This window comes from Phacochoerus africanus, chromosome 1 (genome assembly GCF_016906955.1).
Source record: "Phacochoerus africanus isolate WHEZ1 chromosome 1, ROS_Pafr_v1, whole genome shotgun sequence".
Lineage (NCBI taxonomy): Eukaryota > Metazoa > Chordata > Mammalia > Artiodactyla > Suidae > Phacochoerus > Phacochoerus africanus.
Window position 1 is genome coordinate 149,900,086 of NC_062544.1, and position 16,229 is coordinate 149,916,314.

Below are 16,229 nucleotides of genomic sequence, written 5' to 3' on the forward strand. Positions count from 1 at the left end.
GCTGCTGCCAGCCTACACCACAGCCACAGCAATGTGGGATCTGAGCTGTGTCTTTGACCTACACCACAGCTCACGCCAATGCCAGATCCTTAACCCACTGAGTGAGGCCAGGGATCGAACCTGCGTCCTCATAGATGATAGTCAGATTCACTTCTACTAAGCCACGATGGGAACTCCCAAGTCCTCACAAATTAACAAGATGATTTGTCTAGTCACTTAGTTTGAATCATTAGTTAAATGTTTAATTACACATTTTCAAAGAAAGATAGCAAACTAGAAAAAAAATTCCCCTGAGAATATCCAAGGTAAATGAATCCTATAGATTATGCTCTTTACAAAAGGTTTGTTAGCAACTGCCTTTTTTTTTTTGCCTCTTCCACAGCATGTGTAAATTCCTGGGCCAGGGATTGAACCTGTGCAACAGCAGCAATCCAAGCTGCTGCGCTGACAATGCCATATCCTTAACCTGCTGCGCCACAAGGAAACTCCAGCAAATGCCTTTTTTAGGGAAGAGGGCAGCAGAAAGATGGGGACAGGACATCAGAAAATGCTATGATTGTTTTTTTATTTTGACAAGAGTAACAAGGAATCCCCCTACCACTCCGCTTCATGTAAAAACACGTATGGCATTGTGAGCAGCAGTCCTCAGCGGAAGGTGACTGAGCCCCAGGAACCCAGAAAGAATCTTCAGCCACTGCTTCTGTGCTCCCTTCCTGTGTTCAGAGCCACTGGCCATGACCACAGATTCACCTTCTGATTCTGTCTTGTTCTCTCTCTTTTTATCTCTTTCAAGGCTTCAATAATACAGCAGAAGGATCACTGTGTCGAAAGCAAGGACAATCCTCATAAGCATAACCTTGGGGTGAACTCAGGAAGGCACACAATAAATTAAAGCAGACCCTGTCTCTTCGGAGGGTGTGCAGTGACCTCCAGGGTGGAGGCCGGATCTGTCAGCACAGGTGTGGTGCTGGGGCCGTTGTGGGGAGGGGGAGCCACTCCTTTAGGCAGTCGTGTGGCCCACAGGCCAAGCCATTGGTAGGACCGAGTCCTCCCTTCTGCTCCTGCGCAGCCAGAAGGAGGATGGTCTCCATGGTGCTTGCTGGAGCCACAGAAGGGTTTGCACAAACCATCTGGATGGACGCCCCTCTTGAGCGCTGGTGGCAATTAGTCCACAGGACGCCCTCTACTGTTGACCTCAGTAAATCACTTGGCAAACATAAAACTGGAGGTTCTTGCTCAGTAAAACAATAAAGTGCTTTTGATGAGAGTTGCTGTTAGTTACCGGTTGTTTCTCATTTCACCTGAGGCACTGGCGTCAGCAATATGAAAGGTGATCACGTTTACCAGGAGTAAAAACCATAAAAACTTGTTTCCACTAAAAAGCCTGCTTTTCTAAAATGTACTCTTCTATTGGTTCCATGTCTTCACGTTACTAAATTTCAACTGGCTACTGGAAAAGGAAATAGTTTATGCCAGGGGTGGGGGTGGGGGATGGAAAACACAAAGACAGAAAAGGTCCATAAATATCCCTAAAGGGTTCCACCTGTGAAGGTGTTAAGCAACGGGGTTACAGCAAAAAACGGCAGGCCCCGTGCTGAATCCAGATGTGTCTGGTCGAGCGGAGACACGGACTGGCTTCTGGAAGGGTCCACATATCAACCTAAGAGTGTACTTTGAGTCCACATGGTTGGCAACTGCTATAACACACTGGCATCTTCCATGGCCTCAATCCACCTGCAACACAGGAGAGAGGGGACACTTGGTGTCGAGGCCTGCCTGGAATTCTGGTCATGGAAACTGTCACCAGCTCACACTACTACCTGCCTGAAGTCAGTGACACTGGCCTTTTACTATTTGTCCCTCCAGAACTTAGCAAAAGGCCTGGACTACAGTGAAAGGTTGTTGAATCAATGCATACCTGTAGGAATGATCCATAATACAGGTAGACCTCGTTCAATCGTGCTTTGCTTTAGTATGCTTGGAAATACTGCCTTTTCTACAAAATAGTCTTGTGGAAACCCTGCAAGCAAGTTTACCAGCACCATTTTCTTGACAGTATTAGCTCACTTTCTGTCTGTGTATCACATTTTGGCAAGTCTCATAATATTTCAAACTTCTCTTGTTATTATGTTTGTTATGGTGATCTGTGATCAGTGATCTTTTTTTTCTTGGCCATCCCACAGTATATGGAGTTCCCAGGCCAGGGATCAGATCCAAGCCACAGCTGAGATCTACACCACAACTGCAGCAATGCCAGATCCTTTAACCCACAGTGTCCAGCTGGGAATCGAACCCATGTCCTGGAGCTCCAGAGACGCTGCTGATCCTGTTGTGCCACAGCGGGAACTCCTGTGATCAATGATTTCTGATGTTATTATTTCAAAAGACTACAACTTGCTGAAGGCTCGGCTGATGGTCAGCATATTTTAGGAATAAACTATTTTGAAATTAAGGTATGCGCATTGCTTTTTTAGACATAATGTGCCTGCACAGTTAACAGACTACAGTATAAACATAATATTCTCTGGGAAACCGAAGGTTCGTGACTCACTTTATTGCAGCACTTGCTTTATATAAGAACTTGCAATATGTCTGAAGAACCGAACTTGCAATATATCTGAGGTCTGCCTGTGGACTTATTTAATCTGCTGTTATACTGTGGCCCAAGGGGACCTGAAGGGACAGGTCAGTTGGAGAACAGAATCCAAAAGCCAGGCTAACAACTCATTCCCTTCTGAGAGAGAGGCAAGGAGATACAGTACTAACCTCTGAGCTGACTTGGTATCCTCTGCTTTGAAGCTATAAAATAGGGTTTTCTTGTGGTAAAGGTGAAAAATAGGTCCTACTTCACTGCTGCCCTCCTCCTTTTCTGGAGCAATGGTGAAACCTAGCAGGGGTATGCTCTCCATGGCTGCTGTGTCCTGCAGAGGGAAACTGATGTTAAACAATGCACTATATCCAGCCAACACTGCTGCATTCACTGATGCTGCCAATTTTTTTTTTTGGGGGGGGGGTCTTTTTAGGGCTGTGCCTGAGACATATGGAAGTTCCCAGGCTAGGGGTCAAATTGGAGCCATAAAGCCACTGTCCTATTCCACAGCCACAGGAGTTGCATCTGCAGCTTACACTGTAACTTTCGGCAATACTGATGGGTCCTTAACTCACTGAATGAGGCCAGGGATTGAACCCGCATCCTCATGGATACTAGTCAGGTTCTTAACCCGCTGACCACAACGGGAACTCCCTGAGGCTGCGAATGTAAAATGTGTGATGAGCCCTTCTGTATGGGGCACACTCTGACAACGGTGGAACAGCACCATCACAAGGAAGAAAAGAAACTTAACGTTTTTTGACAGCATTCATTTAGGGTCCGGGCATTTTCACTTTCACATTATCTTGTTTAATCTTCACAACAATCATGGAAGGTGTCACCCCAATCTAAGAAGAAAATGAGGCTCAAAGAAGGTAAACAACTCCCCCAAATCACAAAGCGTGTCAGGGGCAGAGCCAGCATTTGGACTCAGAACCATCTTCTGATCTCACATTTTTCCCTGCTCAACTTCCACTGACTCAGTCAGTGACTCAGGCTTCTGGTGTTACTCCTGTTAACATACTCAGCATTCGTTCCCCACGCGCCTCTCTGTGGGCCACTCAGAGTGCCCATGCTATAACATTGCTGACAATTTGGTGAGATGTCCCCAGAGAACACAGATGGATCTTAAAACCATAGTGCTTAGTGAAAAAAGAAAGGGCTTCTTATATAAAGATAAAAATATATTTTTTTGAGTTCTCCTGTGGAGCAGTAGGTTAAGAATCCGGCATTATCACTACAGCAGCTTGAGTTGTTGCTATGGCTCGGGTTCGATCCATGGCCTAGGGAACTCCCACACGCTTTGGGTGTGGCCAAAAAAAGACACAGAATTTATTTTTTAAGATATAGAAATTTTTATTCACATATTTACCTAAATGCAAATTCATAAAAAATATAACTTTATGAAATCACACATAGGGAGTTGCCATTGTGGCTCAGTGGTAACAAACCTGACTAGTATTCATGAGGACGTGAGTTCAATCCCTGGCCTTGTTCAATGGGTTAAGGATCCAGTGTTGCCATGAGCTGTGGTGTAGGTTGCAGATATGGCATGGATCCCACATTGCTGTGGCTGTGGTGTAGGCCAGCAGCTGCAGCTCCGATTTGACCCCTGGCACGGGAACTTCCACGTGCTACGGGTGTGGCCCTTAACAAAAAAAATTGAGAGTTCCTGTCCTGGCTCAGTGGAAATGAATCCAACTAGCATCCATGAGGACACAGCTTCAATCCCTGGCCTTGCTCAGTGGCTTAAGGATCTGGAGTTGCCGTGAGCTCTGGTGTGGGCTGGTGGACAGCTCCAATTCTACCCCTAGCCTGAGAACCTCCATACGTTGCAGGTGCAGCCCTAAAAAGACAAAAGAAAAAAAAGAAAAAAAAAAGAAAAAAGAAAAAAAACCACACCTAAACAGAGTTAGTTAAGCATATTAGTATGATTGTGGGAGGAGGAGAAAGGGAAGTAGAGTTTGTGTATAAAAGAGAATCAATTTTCAAAGACTGCTAAATCAGAAAGAGAATTTGACAAAATTCAACATCCATTCATAATAATAACTCAGAAAACAAGGGATAGAAAGGAGCTTCCTTAATCTGGAAGAGGGCATCAATGAAGTCCCTACCATTAAATCATACTTAATAGCAAAATACTGAATCTGTTTCCCCTAAGACTGAAATAAAGCAAGAGGGTGCTCACCCTTATCCATTAAATTCCACATTTAATAATAAGTCAGCCACTGCATTAAGGCAAGAAATTCATTATTATTTTTTTGGTCTTTTTGTCTTTTCTAGGGCTGCGCCTATGGCATATGGAGGTTCCCAGGCTAGAGGTCTAGTCAGAGCTGTAGCCAATGGTCTGTGCCAGAGCCACAGCAATGTGGGATCCGAGCCGCGTCTGCGACCTACACCACAGCTCACGGCAACGCCGGATCCTTAACCCACTGAGTGAGGCCAGGGATCGAACCGGCAACCTCGTGGTTCCTAGTCGGATTTGTTAACCACTGAGCCACGATGGGAACTCCAAAGGAATTTTAAAATTTATTAAATTTTCATTTTATTTTTAATTTTTGGCTACACTCATGGCATGCGGAAGTTCTTGGGCCAGGAATTGAAACCACATCAAGCAGTGACCCAAGCCACTGTAGTAACAATGCTGGATCCTTAACTCACTGAACCACAAGGGAACTCCCTCAATTGTTTTTTGTTTGTTTGTTTTGTCTGCTTAATTTCATAGCTGCACCTGTGGCAAATGAAAGTTCCTGGGCTAGGGGTCAAATCACGGATACAGCTGCTGACCTATGCCACCGTCACAGCAATACTGGATCCAAGCTGCATCTGTGACCTACATCACAGCCTGCAGCAATGCTGGATACTTAACCCCATTAGGTGAGGCCAGGGATCAAACCCACATCCTCACAGACACTATGCTGCGTTCTTAACCTGCTGAGCCAAAAAGGGAACTTCCTCAATAGTTTTTTTTTTTTTATTTATATATATTTATTTACCAGCAGCAAACAACCAGAAACTAAATGGATTTCATTCAAATTGCATCCAGGGAGTTCCTGTCATGGCTCAGCAGAAACGAATCTGACTAGTATCCATGAGGATGCAGGTTCAATCCCTGGCCTTGCTTAGTGGGTTAAGGATCCTGCATTGCCATAAGCTGTGATGTAGGTCAATGGCTACAGCTCCGATTTGAACCCTAGCCTGGGAACCTCCATATGCCATGGGTGCAGCCCTTAAAAAAAACACCATCATTTGGGGTCGGTGCTGCAGCCAAGGCTGCTATACAGATTTGAACCTTCACAGTTCTTTACATTTTTCCAGCAACAGCAGAAAATGAACACAGCTCGCATATTAAAGAAGTTGGCAAAAGTGAAAACAGTGAGACGGGATTAAGATGGTGTAATAGAAGGACAGGAGCTCAACTTCTCTCCTAAAAACAACAAAATTTACAACCAGAATGCTGAGCAACCTTCAACCAAATGGACTGGAAACTTCCAAAAAGATATCCTACTCCAGAAGACAAACAGGAGGCCACATCAAGAGGTAGGGGGGCAACTATGTGATATAAGCAACCTCATACCTACTGGGTGGGAAGCCACAAAGACTGGAAAGTAACTGGTTCACAGAGACTCACCTACAGGAGTGAGAGTTCTGAGCCCCACATCAAACCCCTACAAGTGAGGATCTGACACTGGGAGAAAGAGCCCCCAGAGCATCTGGCATTGAAGGCCAGTGGGGCTTGTGCATAGGCGTTCCATGGAACTGGGGGAAACAGAGAACCCATTCTTGAAAGGCACACACAGACTTTCATGTGCACTGGATCCCAGGGCAAAGCAAAGTCTCCATAGGAATCTGGGTCAAACCTGACTGCAGTTCTTGGAGGACCTCCTGGGAAAACAGGGGTGAATGTGGCTTGTTACGGGGAAAGGACATTGGAAGCAAAGCTCTCGGGAATATTCATTAGCGTGCCTTACTCTGGAGGTGGCCATTTTGGGAAAATGTGGCCCTAGCCATCAATGCTGAGAAGCCCCAGGCCAAACAACAATCCAGGTGGGATCACAGGCCCACCCATCAGTGAACAGGCTGCCTAAAGACCCCCCCCCCCAGACACACAGCCATCTCTAATCTCACCCAGAGACAAAGCCCTACTCACCAGAGAGATAGGAATCAGCTCCACCTACCAGTGGGCAGGCATCAGTCCCTCCCATCAGGATGCCTACAGCAAGCCCCGATACCAACTTTAGCCACAAGGGAGGCAGACACCAGAAGTAAGAGAGGCTACAACTCTATTATCTGTAAAAAGGTCACCACACCAAAAACCCATAAAAACAAGAAGACAGAGAACTATAACTCAGATGAGGGAGAAAGAAAAACCCTAGAAGATCAGCTAAGTGATGAGGAGATTCTCAGCCTCCAGGGAAAAGAATTTAGACTGTTGATGCTGAAGATGATGCAAGACATAGGAATTAAACTGGAGGCAAAGATGGATAACCTATAGGAAACACTGAGCAAAGAGATACAAAATATAAAACTTAATCAAGAAGAGATGCAATATACAATAACTGAAACAAAAAATTCATTATAAGCAGCTATCAGCAGAATACAGGAGGCAGAAGAACGAATAAGCGAGATAGAGAACACATTAGTGGAAATCACGGATGTGGAACAGAAAAGAGAAAAAAGATTGCAAACGAATGAAGAGAGAGAGTCTCAGAGAACTCTGGGACAACGTTAAATGCACCAACATCCGTATTATGGAGATGCCAGCAGGAGAAGAGAGAGAGAAGGGGACAGAAAAAAATATTCCAAGAGTTAATAGCTCAAAACGTCCCTAACATGGGAAAGGAATCACTCAATCAAATCCAGGAAGCACAACGAGTACCATATAAAATAAACCCAAAGAGGAATACCCTGAGACACTTATTAATCAAACTGACCAAAAATAAAGACAAAGAGAAAATATTGAAAGCATCTGGGGAAAAGAAACAAATAACATACAAGGGAACCCCAATAAGGTTATTGGCAGATGTTGCAGCAGAAACTCTGCAGCCCAAAAGGGACTGGCATGATATACTTAAGGTAATGAAACGAAAAAACCTCCAACCAAGATCACTTTACCCAGCAAGGCTCTCATTCAGATTTGAAGGAGAAGTCAAAATTTTCACAAATAAGCAAAAGCTAAGAGAATTCAGCACCACTAAACCAGGTTTACAACGAATATTAAAGGAACTTCTCTAGGCAGAAAAGAAAAGGCTGCAACCAGAAACAAAAATACCGCAAATGGCATGGCTTACCAGTAAAGGTATATATACAGTAAAGATACAAAATCATCCGTGCACAATTATGCCACCAAAATCAGAAATCATGAGGAGAGGAGGGTACAAATGCAGGACACTGGAGATGCACTTGCAATTAAGAGACCAACAACTTAAAACAATCTCGTGTATATATAGACTCCTATATCAAAATTTCAGGGTAACTGCAAACCAAAAATCCACAACTGATACACACAAATAAGAAAAAGCAACTCAAATACAACACTAAAGATAGTCATCAAACCATAAGAAGAGAGAACAAGTGAAGAAGGGAAGAAAAAAGAGCAACAAATACAAATTCAAAGCAATTAATAAAATGGCAAGAAGAATATACATATCACTAATTACTTTCAATGTAAATGGACTCAACGCTCCAACCAAAGTCATAGACTGGCTGAATGGATACAAAAACAAGACCCATATATATGCTGTCTTCAAGAGACCCACTTCACTTCTAGGGACACATACAAATTGAAAGTGAGAGGATGGAAGAAAATATGCCATGCAAACAGGAATCGAAAGAAATCTGGAGTAGCAATACTCATATGAGGCAAAATAGACTTTAAAATGAAGAATATTTTAAGGGACAAGGAAGGTCACTACCTAATGATCAAAGGATCAATCCAAGAAGAAGATAGAACAATTTTAAATATCTACACACCCAACATAGGTTCACCACAATATATAAGGCAACTGCTGACAACCTTAAAAGGAGAAATCAACAATAACACAATAATAGTGGGGGACTTTAACCCCCGCTTACAGCAATGGACAGACCAACCAGAGAGAAAATCAATAAGGAAACACAGGCCCTGAATGATACATTAAACCAGATGGACTTAATAGATATTTATAGGACATTCTGTCCAAAAGCAACAGAATACACATTCTTCTCAAGTGCATATGGAACATTCTCTAAGACTGACCACATCCTGGGCTACAAATAAAGCCTTGGTAACTTTAAAAAAATTGAAATGATATCAACTATCTTTTCCGACCAAAATGCTATATGACTGAAAATCAACAACAACCAAAAAAACTGCAAAGAAACACAAACATGTGGAAACTAAACAACATGCTACTAAACAACCAATGGATCACTGAAGAAATCAAAGAGGAAATTAAAAAATACGTAGAAGCAAATGACAACAAAGATACGACACTCCAAAACCTATGGGATGCAGCAAAAGCAGTTCTAAGAGGAAAGTTTATAGCAATACAAGTCCACCTCAGGAAACAAGAAAAAGCTCAAATAAACAAGCTAACTTTACATCTAAAGCAGCTAGAGAGAGAAGAACAGACAAGACCTAAAGTTAGTAGAAGGAAAGAAATCATAAAGATCAGAGCAGAAATCAATGAAATAGAAACAAAGAAAACCATAGAAAAGATAAATGAAACGAAAAGCTGGTTCTTTGAAAAGATCAACAAAATTGATAAACCCTTAGCCAGACTTATGAAGCAAAAAAGAGAGAGGACTCAAATCAATAAAATTAGAAATGAAAAAGGAGAAGTAACAATGGACATCACAGAAATACAAAGGATCCTAAGAGACTACTGTATGCAACCATATGCATACATGGTTTGCTAAAACGGAAAACCATATGCTAAAACGGAAAACCTAGAAGATATGGACAAATTCTTAGAAAAATACAATCTTCCAAGACTAAACCAAGATGAAATAGAAAAGATGAATTGACAATCACAAGAAATGAAATTGAAACTGTGATTTAAAAACTTCCGACAAACAAAAGTCCAGGACCAGATGGCTTCACAGGCAAATTCTATCAAACCTTTAGAGGAGAGATAATACCTATCCTTCTGAAACTATTTCAAAAAATTGCAGAGGAAGGGATACTCCCAAATTCATTTTATGAGGCCACAATCACCCTGGTGCCAAAACCAGACAAAGATACCACCAAAAAAGAAAACTACAGGCCAATTTCACTGATGAAGATAGATGCAAAAATCCTCAACTAAATACTAGCAAACCGCATCCCACAATACATTAAAAGGATTGTACGTCATGATCAAGTGGGATTTATCCCAGGGATGCAAGGGTTCTTCAATATCTGAAAATCCATCAGTGTGATAAACCACATTAACAAATGGAAGAATAAAAACCATATGATCCTCTCTATAGATGCAGAAAAAGCCTTTGACAAAATCCAACACCCATTTCTGATAAAAACCCTTCAGAAAGTGGGCATAGAGGGAACCTACCTCAACATGATAAAGGCCATATATGACAAACCCACAGCCAACATCATTCTCCATGGTGAAAAGATGAAAGAATTCCTGCTGAGATCAGCAACAAGGCAAGGATGTCTGTTCTCGCCACTACTATTCAACATAGTTTTGGAAGTCCTAGTCATAGCAATCAGAGAAGTAAAAGAGATAAAAGGAATCCAAATTGGAAAGAAAGAAGTAAAACTATCACTATGTGCAGATGACATGATACTATACCTAGAGAATCCTAAAGACTCTACCATAAAACTGTTAGAGCTCATCCATGGATTTGGCAAAGTCACAGGATACAAAATTCATTCACAGAAATCGACAGCATTTCTGTATACTAACAAGGAAAGATCAGAAAGAGAAATTAGGGAAGCAATCCTGTTTACCATCACATCCAAAAGAATAAAATATCTAGGAGTAAACCAACCAAAAGAGACAAAAACCTGCACCTGAAAACTATAAGACACTGATGAAAGAAATCAAAGATAACACAAATAGATGGAAAGACATACCATGCTCTTGGATTGGAAGAGTTAATATTATCAAAATGACTATACTACCTAAGGCAATGTACAGATTCAATGCAATCCCTATCAAATTACCAAGGACATTTTTCACAGAACTCAAAACAAAATATTTTAAAGTTTGTTTGGAAGCACAAAAGACAGAATAGCCAAAGACATCCTGAAAAAGAAAAATGGAGCTGGAGGAATCAGGCTCCCTGACTTCAGACTATACTACAAAGCAACAATCATCAAAACCATATGGTACTGGCACAAAGACAGAAATACAGATCAGTGGAACAGGATAAAAAGTCCATAATTAAACACATGCACCTACAGCCAATTAATCTATGACAAAGGAGGCAAGAATATCCAATGGAGAAAAGACAGCCTGTGCCAGGAAAACGGGACAGCCACATGGAAAAGAATGAAATTAGAACACTCCCTAACACCATACACAAAAATAAACTCCAAATGGATTAAAGACCTAGATAGAAGACCAGACACCATCAAACTCTTAGAGGAAAACATAGGCCAAACACTCTGTGACATAAATGACAACAACATCTTCTCAGATCCACCTCTTAGAGTATGGACAGTAAAAAAAAAAAAAATAAACATATGGGACCTAATCAAACTTAAAAGTTTCTGCACAGCAAAGGAAACCCTAAACAAAATGAAAAGACAACCCACAGAATTGGAGAAAATCTTTGGAAGTGAATCAACTTATAAGGGATTAATCTCCAAAATTTATAAACACCTCCTATGCTCAATACAAAAAAAACCCAAACAACCCCATCAAAAAATGGGCAGAAGATCTAAACAGACGATTCTCCAAAGACATATGGATGGCCAAAAAACACATGAAAAGATGTTCAACACCACTCATTATTACAGAAATACAAGTCAAAACCACTATGAGGTACCACCTTACACCAGCCAGATTGGCCATCATCAAAAAGTCTACAAACAATAAGTGCTGGTGAGAGTGTGGAGGAAAATAGTTAGTCCCAATAACTATTACACTGTTAGTGGGACTGTAAATTGGTGCGACCACTGTGGAAAACAGTATGGAGATGCCTCAGAAAACTAAAAATAGAATTACCGTTTGATTCAGCAATCCCACTCCTGGGCATCTATGCAGAGAAAACCATGACTTGAAAAGATACACGTCCTCTAATGTTCATTGCAGCACTATTTTCAATAGCCAAGACACACAAACAACCTAAATGTCCATCAACAGTGGAGTGGATCAAGAAGATGTGGTACAGGAGTTCCCATTGTGGCTCAGTGGTTGGCAAATCCAACTAGGAACCATGAGGTTGTGGGTTTGATCCCTGGCCTTGCTCAGTGGGTTAAGGATCCGGCGTTGCTGTGAGCTGTGATGTAGGTTGCAGACACAGCTTGGATTCCGTGTTGCTGTGGCTCTGGTGTAGGCCAGTGGCTACAGTTCTGATTAGACCACTAGTCTGGGAACCTCAATACGCTGGGGAGCGGCCCAAGGAATGGCAAAAAGACAAAAAAAAAAAAGAAAAAAAAAAAGAAAATGTGGTGCATATACACAATGGAATATTACTCAGCCATTGAAAGGAACAAAATACTGTCATTTTTAGCAATATGGATGGACCTAGAAATTATCATGCTAAGTGAAGTCAGTCAGACAATGAGACACCAACATCAAATGCTTTCACTGACATGTAGAATCTGAATAAAGGAAACAATGAACTTCTTTGCAGAACAGGAACTGACTCACAGACTTTGAAAAACTTATGGTTTCCAAAGGAGACAGTTTGGGGGTTGGGGGGATGTACTGGGGTATGGGATGGAAATGATATAAAATTGGATTGTGATAATCATTGTATAACTATAAATGTAATAAATTCACTGAGTAATAAAAAAACAGTATAAAAAAACTAGAAATCCTCCCCCCCAAAAAAACCCCCACCAAATGTTGCTGGAGCAACAGGATATATACATGGAAAAAATAAGCCTCGATTCCTATCTCATGCAATATACAAAAATTAATTTGAGATAGATCTAAATGTAAAAGCTAAAACAGTAAAGTTCCCAGGAGAAAATACAAGGGGACTTACATTAGACAAAAGTTTCTTAGGATGTGAAAGCAATAGCCAAAAAGGAAAACATTGATAAATTGACTTCATTAAAGTTGAAAGCTTCTGTCCATCAACAGATTCATTCATTCATTAAAAATATGAACAGGGAAGCCACAGACTGAGAAAAAGATGTTCTTAAAACATTTATCTGATAAAAGACTGGTATCCAAAGTAAAAAGTACTCGAGGAGACAGGATTAAGATGGTGGAGAATAAGGACTGGCACTCACCATCTCTCTTGAAAACAACAAAATTACAACCAACTGCTGAACAACCTTCAACAAAATAGACTGTAAACTACCAAAAAAGATTTCCTACTCCAAAATCAAAGAGGAGGTCACATCAAGATGGTATGAGGGGCAATTACATAATGTAAGCAACCCCATACCCACCAGGTGGGTGGCCTGCAGACTGGAAAGTAACTATATCACAGGGGCTCCACCTTGGTAGTGAGAGTTCCAAGCCCTACTTCAGGGTCCCACAGCTGGGGATCTGGCACTGGGAGGAAGAGCCCTTGGAGCATTGGGGTTTGAGGGCCAGAGGGGCTTGTGCACAGGAGCTCCACAGGACTGGGGGAAACAGAATCTCCACTCTTGAAGGGTTTTGTGTGCATTGAGAAACTCCACTCACAGGGTTTCATGTACACTGAGTCCCAAAGCAAAGCAGACTCCATAGGAATCTGGTTCAGACCTGCCTACGGCTCTTGGAGGATCTCCTGGGAAAATAGGGGAGACTGTGGCTTGTTGTGGGGGAAGGACATTGGAGGCAAAGTTCTCAGAAATAATTATCAGTGTGAACACCTCTGGAGGTGTCCATTTTGGAAAAATCTGGCTCCACCCTTTAGGGCTGAGAAACCCCAGCCCAACAACAAACAGGACAGGAACATAGCCACACCCATCAGCAAATAGGCTGCCTAAAGATGCTCCCCCAGGCCCACGGCCACCTCTAACCACACACAGCGACAAAGCCATGCCCACCAGAAGGATAAGAACCAGCTCCACGTTCCAGTGGGCAGACACCAGTCCTTCCCATCAGGAAACCTGCAGAAAGTCCCTGTACCTACTTCAGCCATAAGGGGCAGACACCAGAAGCAAGAGCGGCTACAACCGTATTGTCTGCAAAAAGGAGACCACACTAAAAAATCTATATAAAATGAAAAGGCAGAGAATAATGACTCAGATAAAGGAACAAGAAAAAAATCCCAGAAAAACAGATAAGTGATTAGGAGATTACCAACCTCCATGAAAAAGACTTTAGACTAATGGTAGGAAAGATGACTCAAGATATTGGAAATAACCTTGAGGCAAAGATTTGACAAATTACAAGAAACACTGAACAAGAAAATAAGAATATTTAAAGATTAAGCAAGCAGAGATACAAAATACAATAATGGAAATAAAAATTCACTAGAAGGAACCAATAACAGAATACAGGAGGCAGAAGAACAAGTAAGTGAGGTAGAAGACAGACTGGTGGAAATCACTGATGTGGAACAGAAAAAAGAAAAATGATGGAAAAGAAATGAAGACAGTCTAAGAGAACTCTGGGACAACGTTAAACACACCAATATCTATATTATAGGGGTGCCAGAAGGAGAAGATACAGAGAAAGTTAGAGAAAATATTTGAAGAGATAATAGCCAAAAACTTACCTAACATGGGAGAGGAATCACTCATTCAAATCCAGGAAGCACAATGAGTACCATATAAATAAACCCAAGGAGGAACACCCCAAGACACATATTAATCAAACTGACCAAAATTAAAGACAAAGTACTGAAAGCAGCTAAGGAAATGAAACAACATACAAGGGAACCCTGATAAGGTTATCAGCAGATTTTTCAGCATAAACTCTGCAGGCCAGAAGGCAGTGGCATGATATACTTAACATGATGAAAGGAAAAAACCTCCAACTAAGATTACTCTACCCAGCAAGGCTCTCATTCAGATTTGAAGGAGAAATCAAAAGCTTCACAGAGAAGCAAAAGCTAAGAGAATTCAGCACCACTAAACCAGTTTACAACAAATACTAAAAGAACTTTTCTAGGCATAAAAGAAAATGCCACAATAAGAAACAGAAATATCACAAAAGACAAGGCTCACTGGTAAAGGCATACATGTAGGAGTTCCTGTTGTGGTGCAGCAGAAATGAATCCAACTAGCATCCATGAGGATGAAGATTAGATCCCTGGCCTTGCTCAGTGGATTGAGGATCCAGCATTGCTGTGAGCTGTGGTGTAGATTACAGGTGTGGCTTGGATCCTGCATTGCTGTGGCTATGGCTGGCAGTTGTAGCCCCAATTCCATCCCTAGCCTGGGAACCTCCATATGTTGAGGTGAAGCCCTAAAAAAAAGAGAGAGAGAGAGAGAGAGACAAACAAAATAGCCTTGATATATATAAACTCCTATATCAAAACTTCATAGTAACTGCAAACCAAAAATCTACAATAGAGACACACACAAATAAGAAAAAGCAATTCAAACACAATACCAAAGAGTCATCAAACCATAAGAGAAGAGAACACGAGAAGGGAAGAAAAAAGACCAACAAAAATGAATCCAAAACAATTAACAAAATGGCAATAAGAACATACACTGGCACTGCATGCAGAGATGCTGCTGATTACAGTGGGAACTCCTGGTAATTTCTTATAAATGAAAGATAGATCTTTCTGTGATGTGGAAAGTCCACTGCTAGGTATTTAATCCACAGTGAAACAAAACCCTATTTTCACACAAAAATCTGTATGCAAAAGTTCAAATTGGCTTTTTTCATAATCAGCTCAAATTGTAAACAACTCAAATGTTCTTCTGATGAATGGATAAACAAACTGCTATATTCACAAAATGGAATATTACTCAGCCATAAAAGGAATGATCAGCAACAATATGAATGAATCACAAAAACATCATGCTGAGTGGGAGAAGTCACATAAGATTCCATTTGTATGAAGATCTAAAAGGGACAAGACTAAGTATGGAAAAAAAATCAATACAGTGTTTTGCCTCTGGGGATGGGGTGAGGTGGGTTTTTTTTTTTTTCTCTTGTCTTTTTAGGGCTGCACCCACGCCATATGGAAGTTCCCAGTCTAGGGGTTGAATTGGAGCTGTAGCCGCTGGCCTACACCACAGCCACAGCAATGCCAGAGCCTCAACCCAAACAAGCAAGGGCAGGGGTCGAACCTGTGTCCTCATGGATACTACTCAGGTTCGTTAACCACTGAGCCATGACAGGAACTCCAAGGTAGGGATTTATAAGAACGTGCCTTAGTCAAAACTTAACCAATGGTATCCGTAAGATTTGTGTATTTAGTTATATATAAACTGACTTGAAAAAGCATCAGAAAGTAAGATGGATGAGGGGTGAATAGATACTTGATCAAGGAAGTATGGTCAAATGTTCACTGTATAATTTAGTTGATGGCTATATGACAGTTCACTCTCAAATTTCTTCAACATTTCTTTATGGAAATTTTT

The 16,229-nt window shown here is 41.4% G+C and overlaps 1 protein-coding gene across 1 annotated transcript in view; it reads right to left on the reverse strand.

The window, feature by feature from the left end:
* Positions 1–328: 328 nt before the first annotated feature.
* FGD5 (FYVE, RhoGEF and PH domain containing 5) overlaps positions 329–16,229 on the reverse strand; it is a 131,031-nt gene continuing 115,130 nt past the window's right edge. The window contains exons 20-21 of the mRNA XM_047781695.1: positions 2,767–2,921; positions 329–1,734 (exon numbers count right to left, since the gene is read on the reverse strand). Coding sequence (XP_047637651.1) covers positions 1,698–1,734; positions 2,767–2,921 — 192 coding nt within the window. The 3' untranslated portion in view covers positions 329–1,697. The remainder of the gene's footprint in view (positions 1,735–2,766; positions 2,922–16,229) is intronic.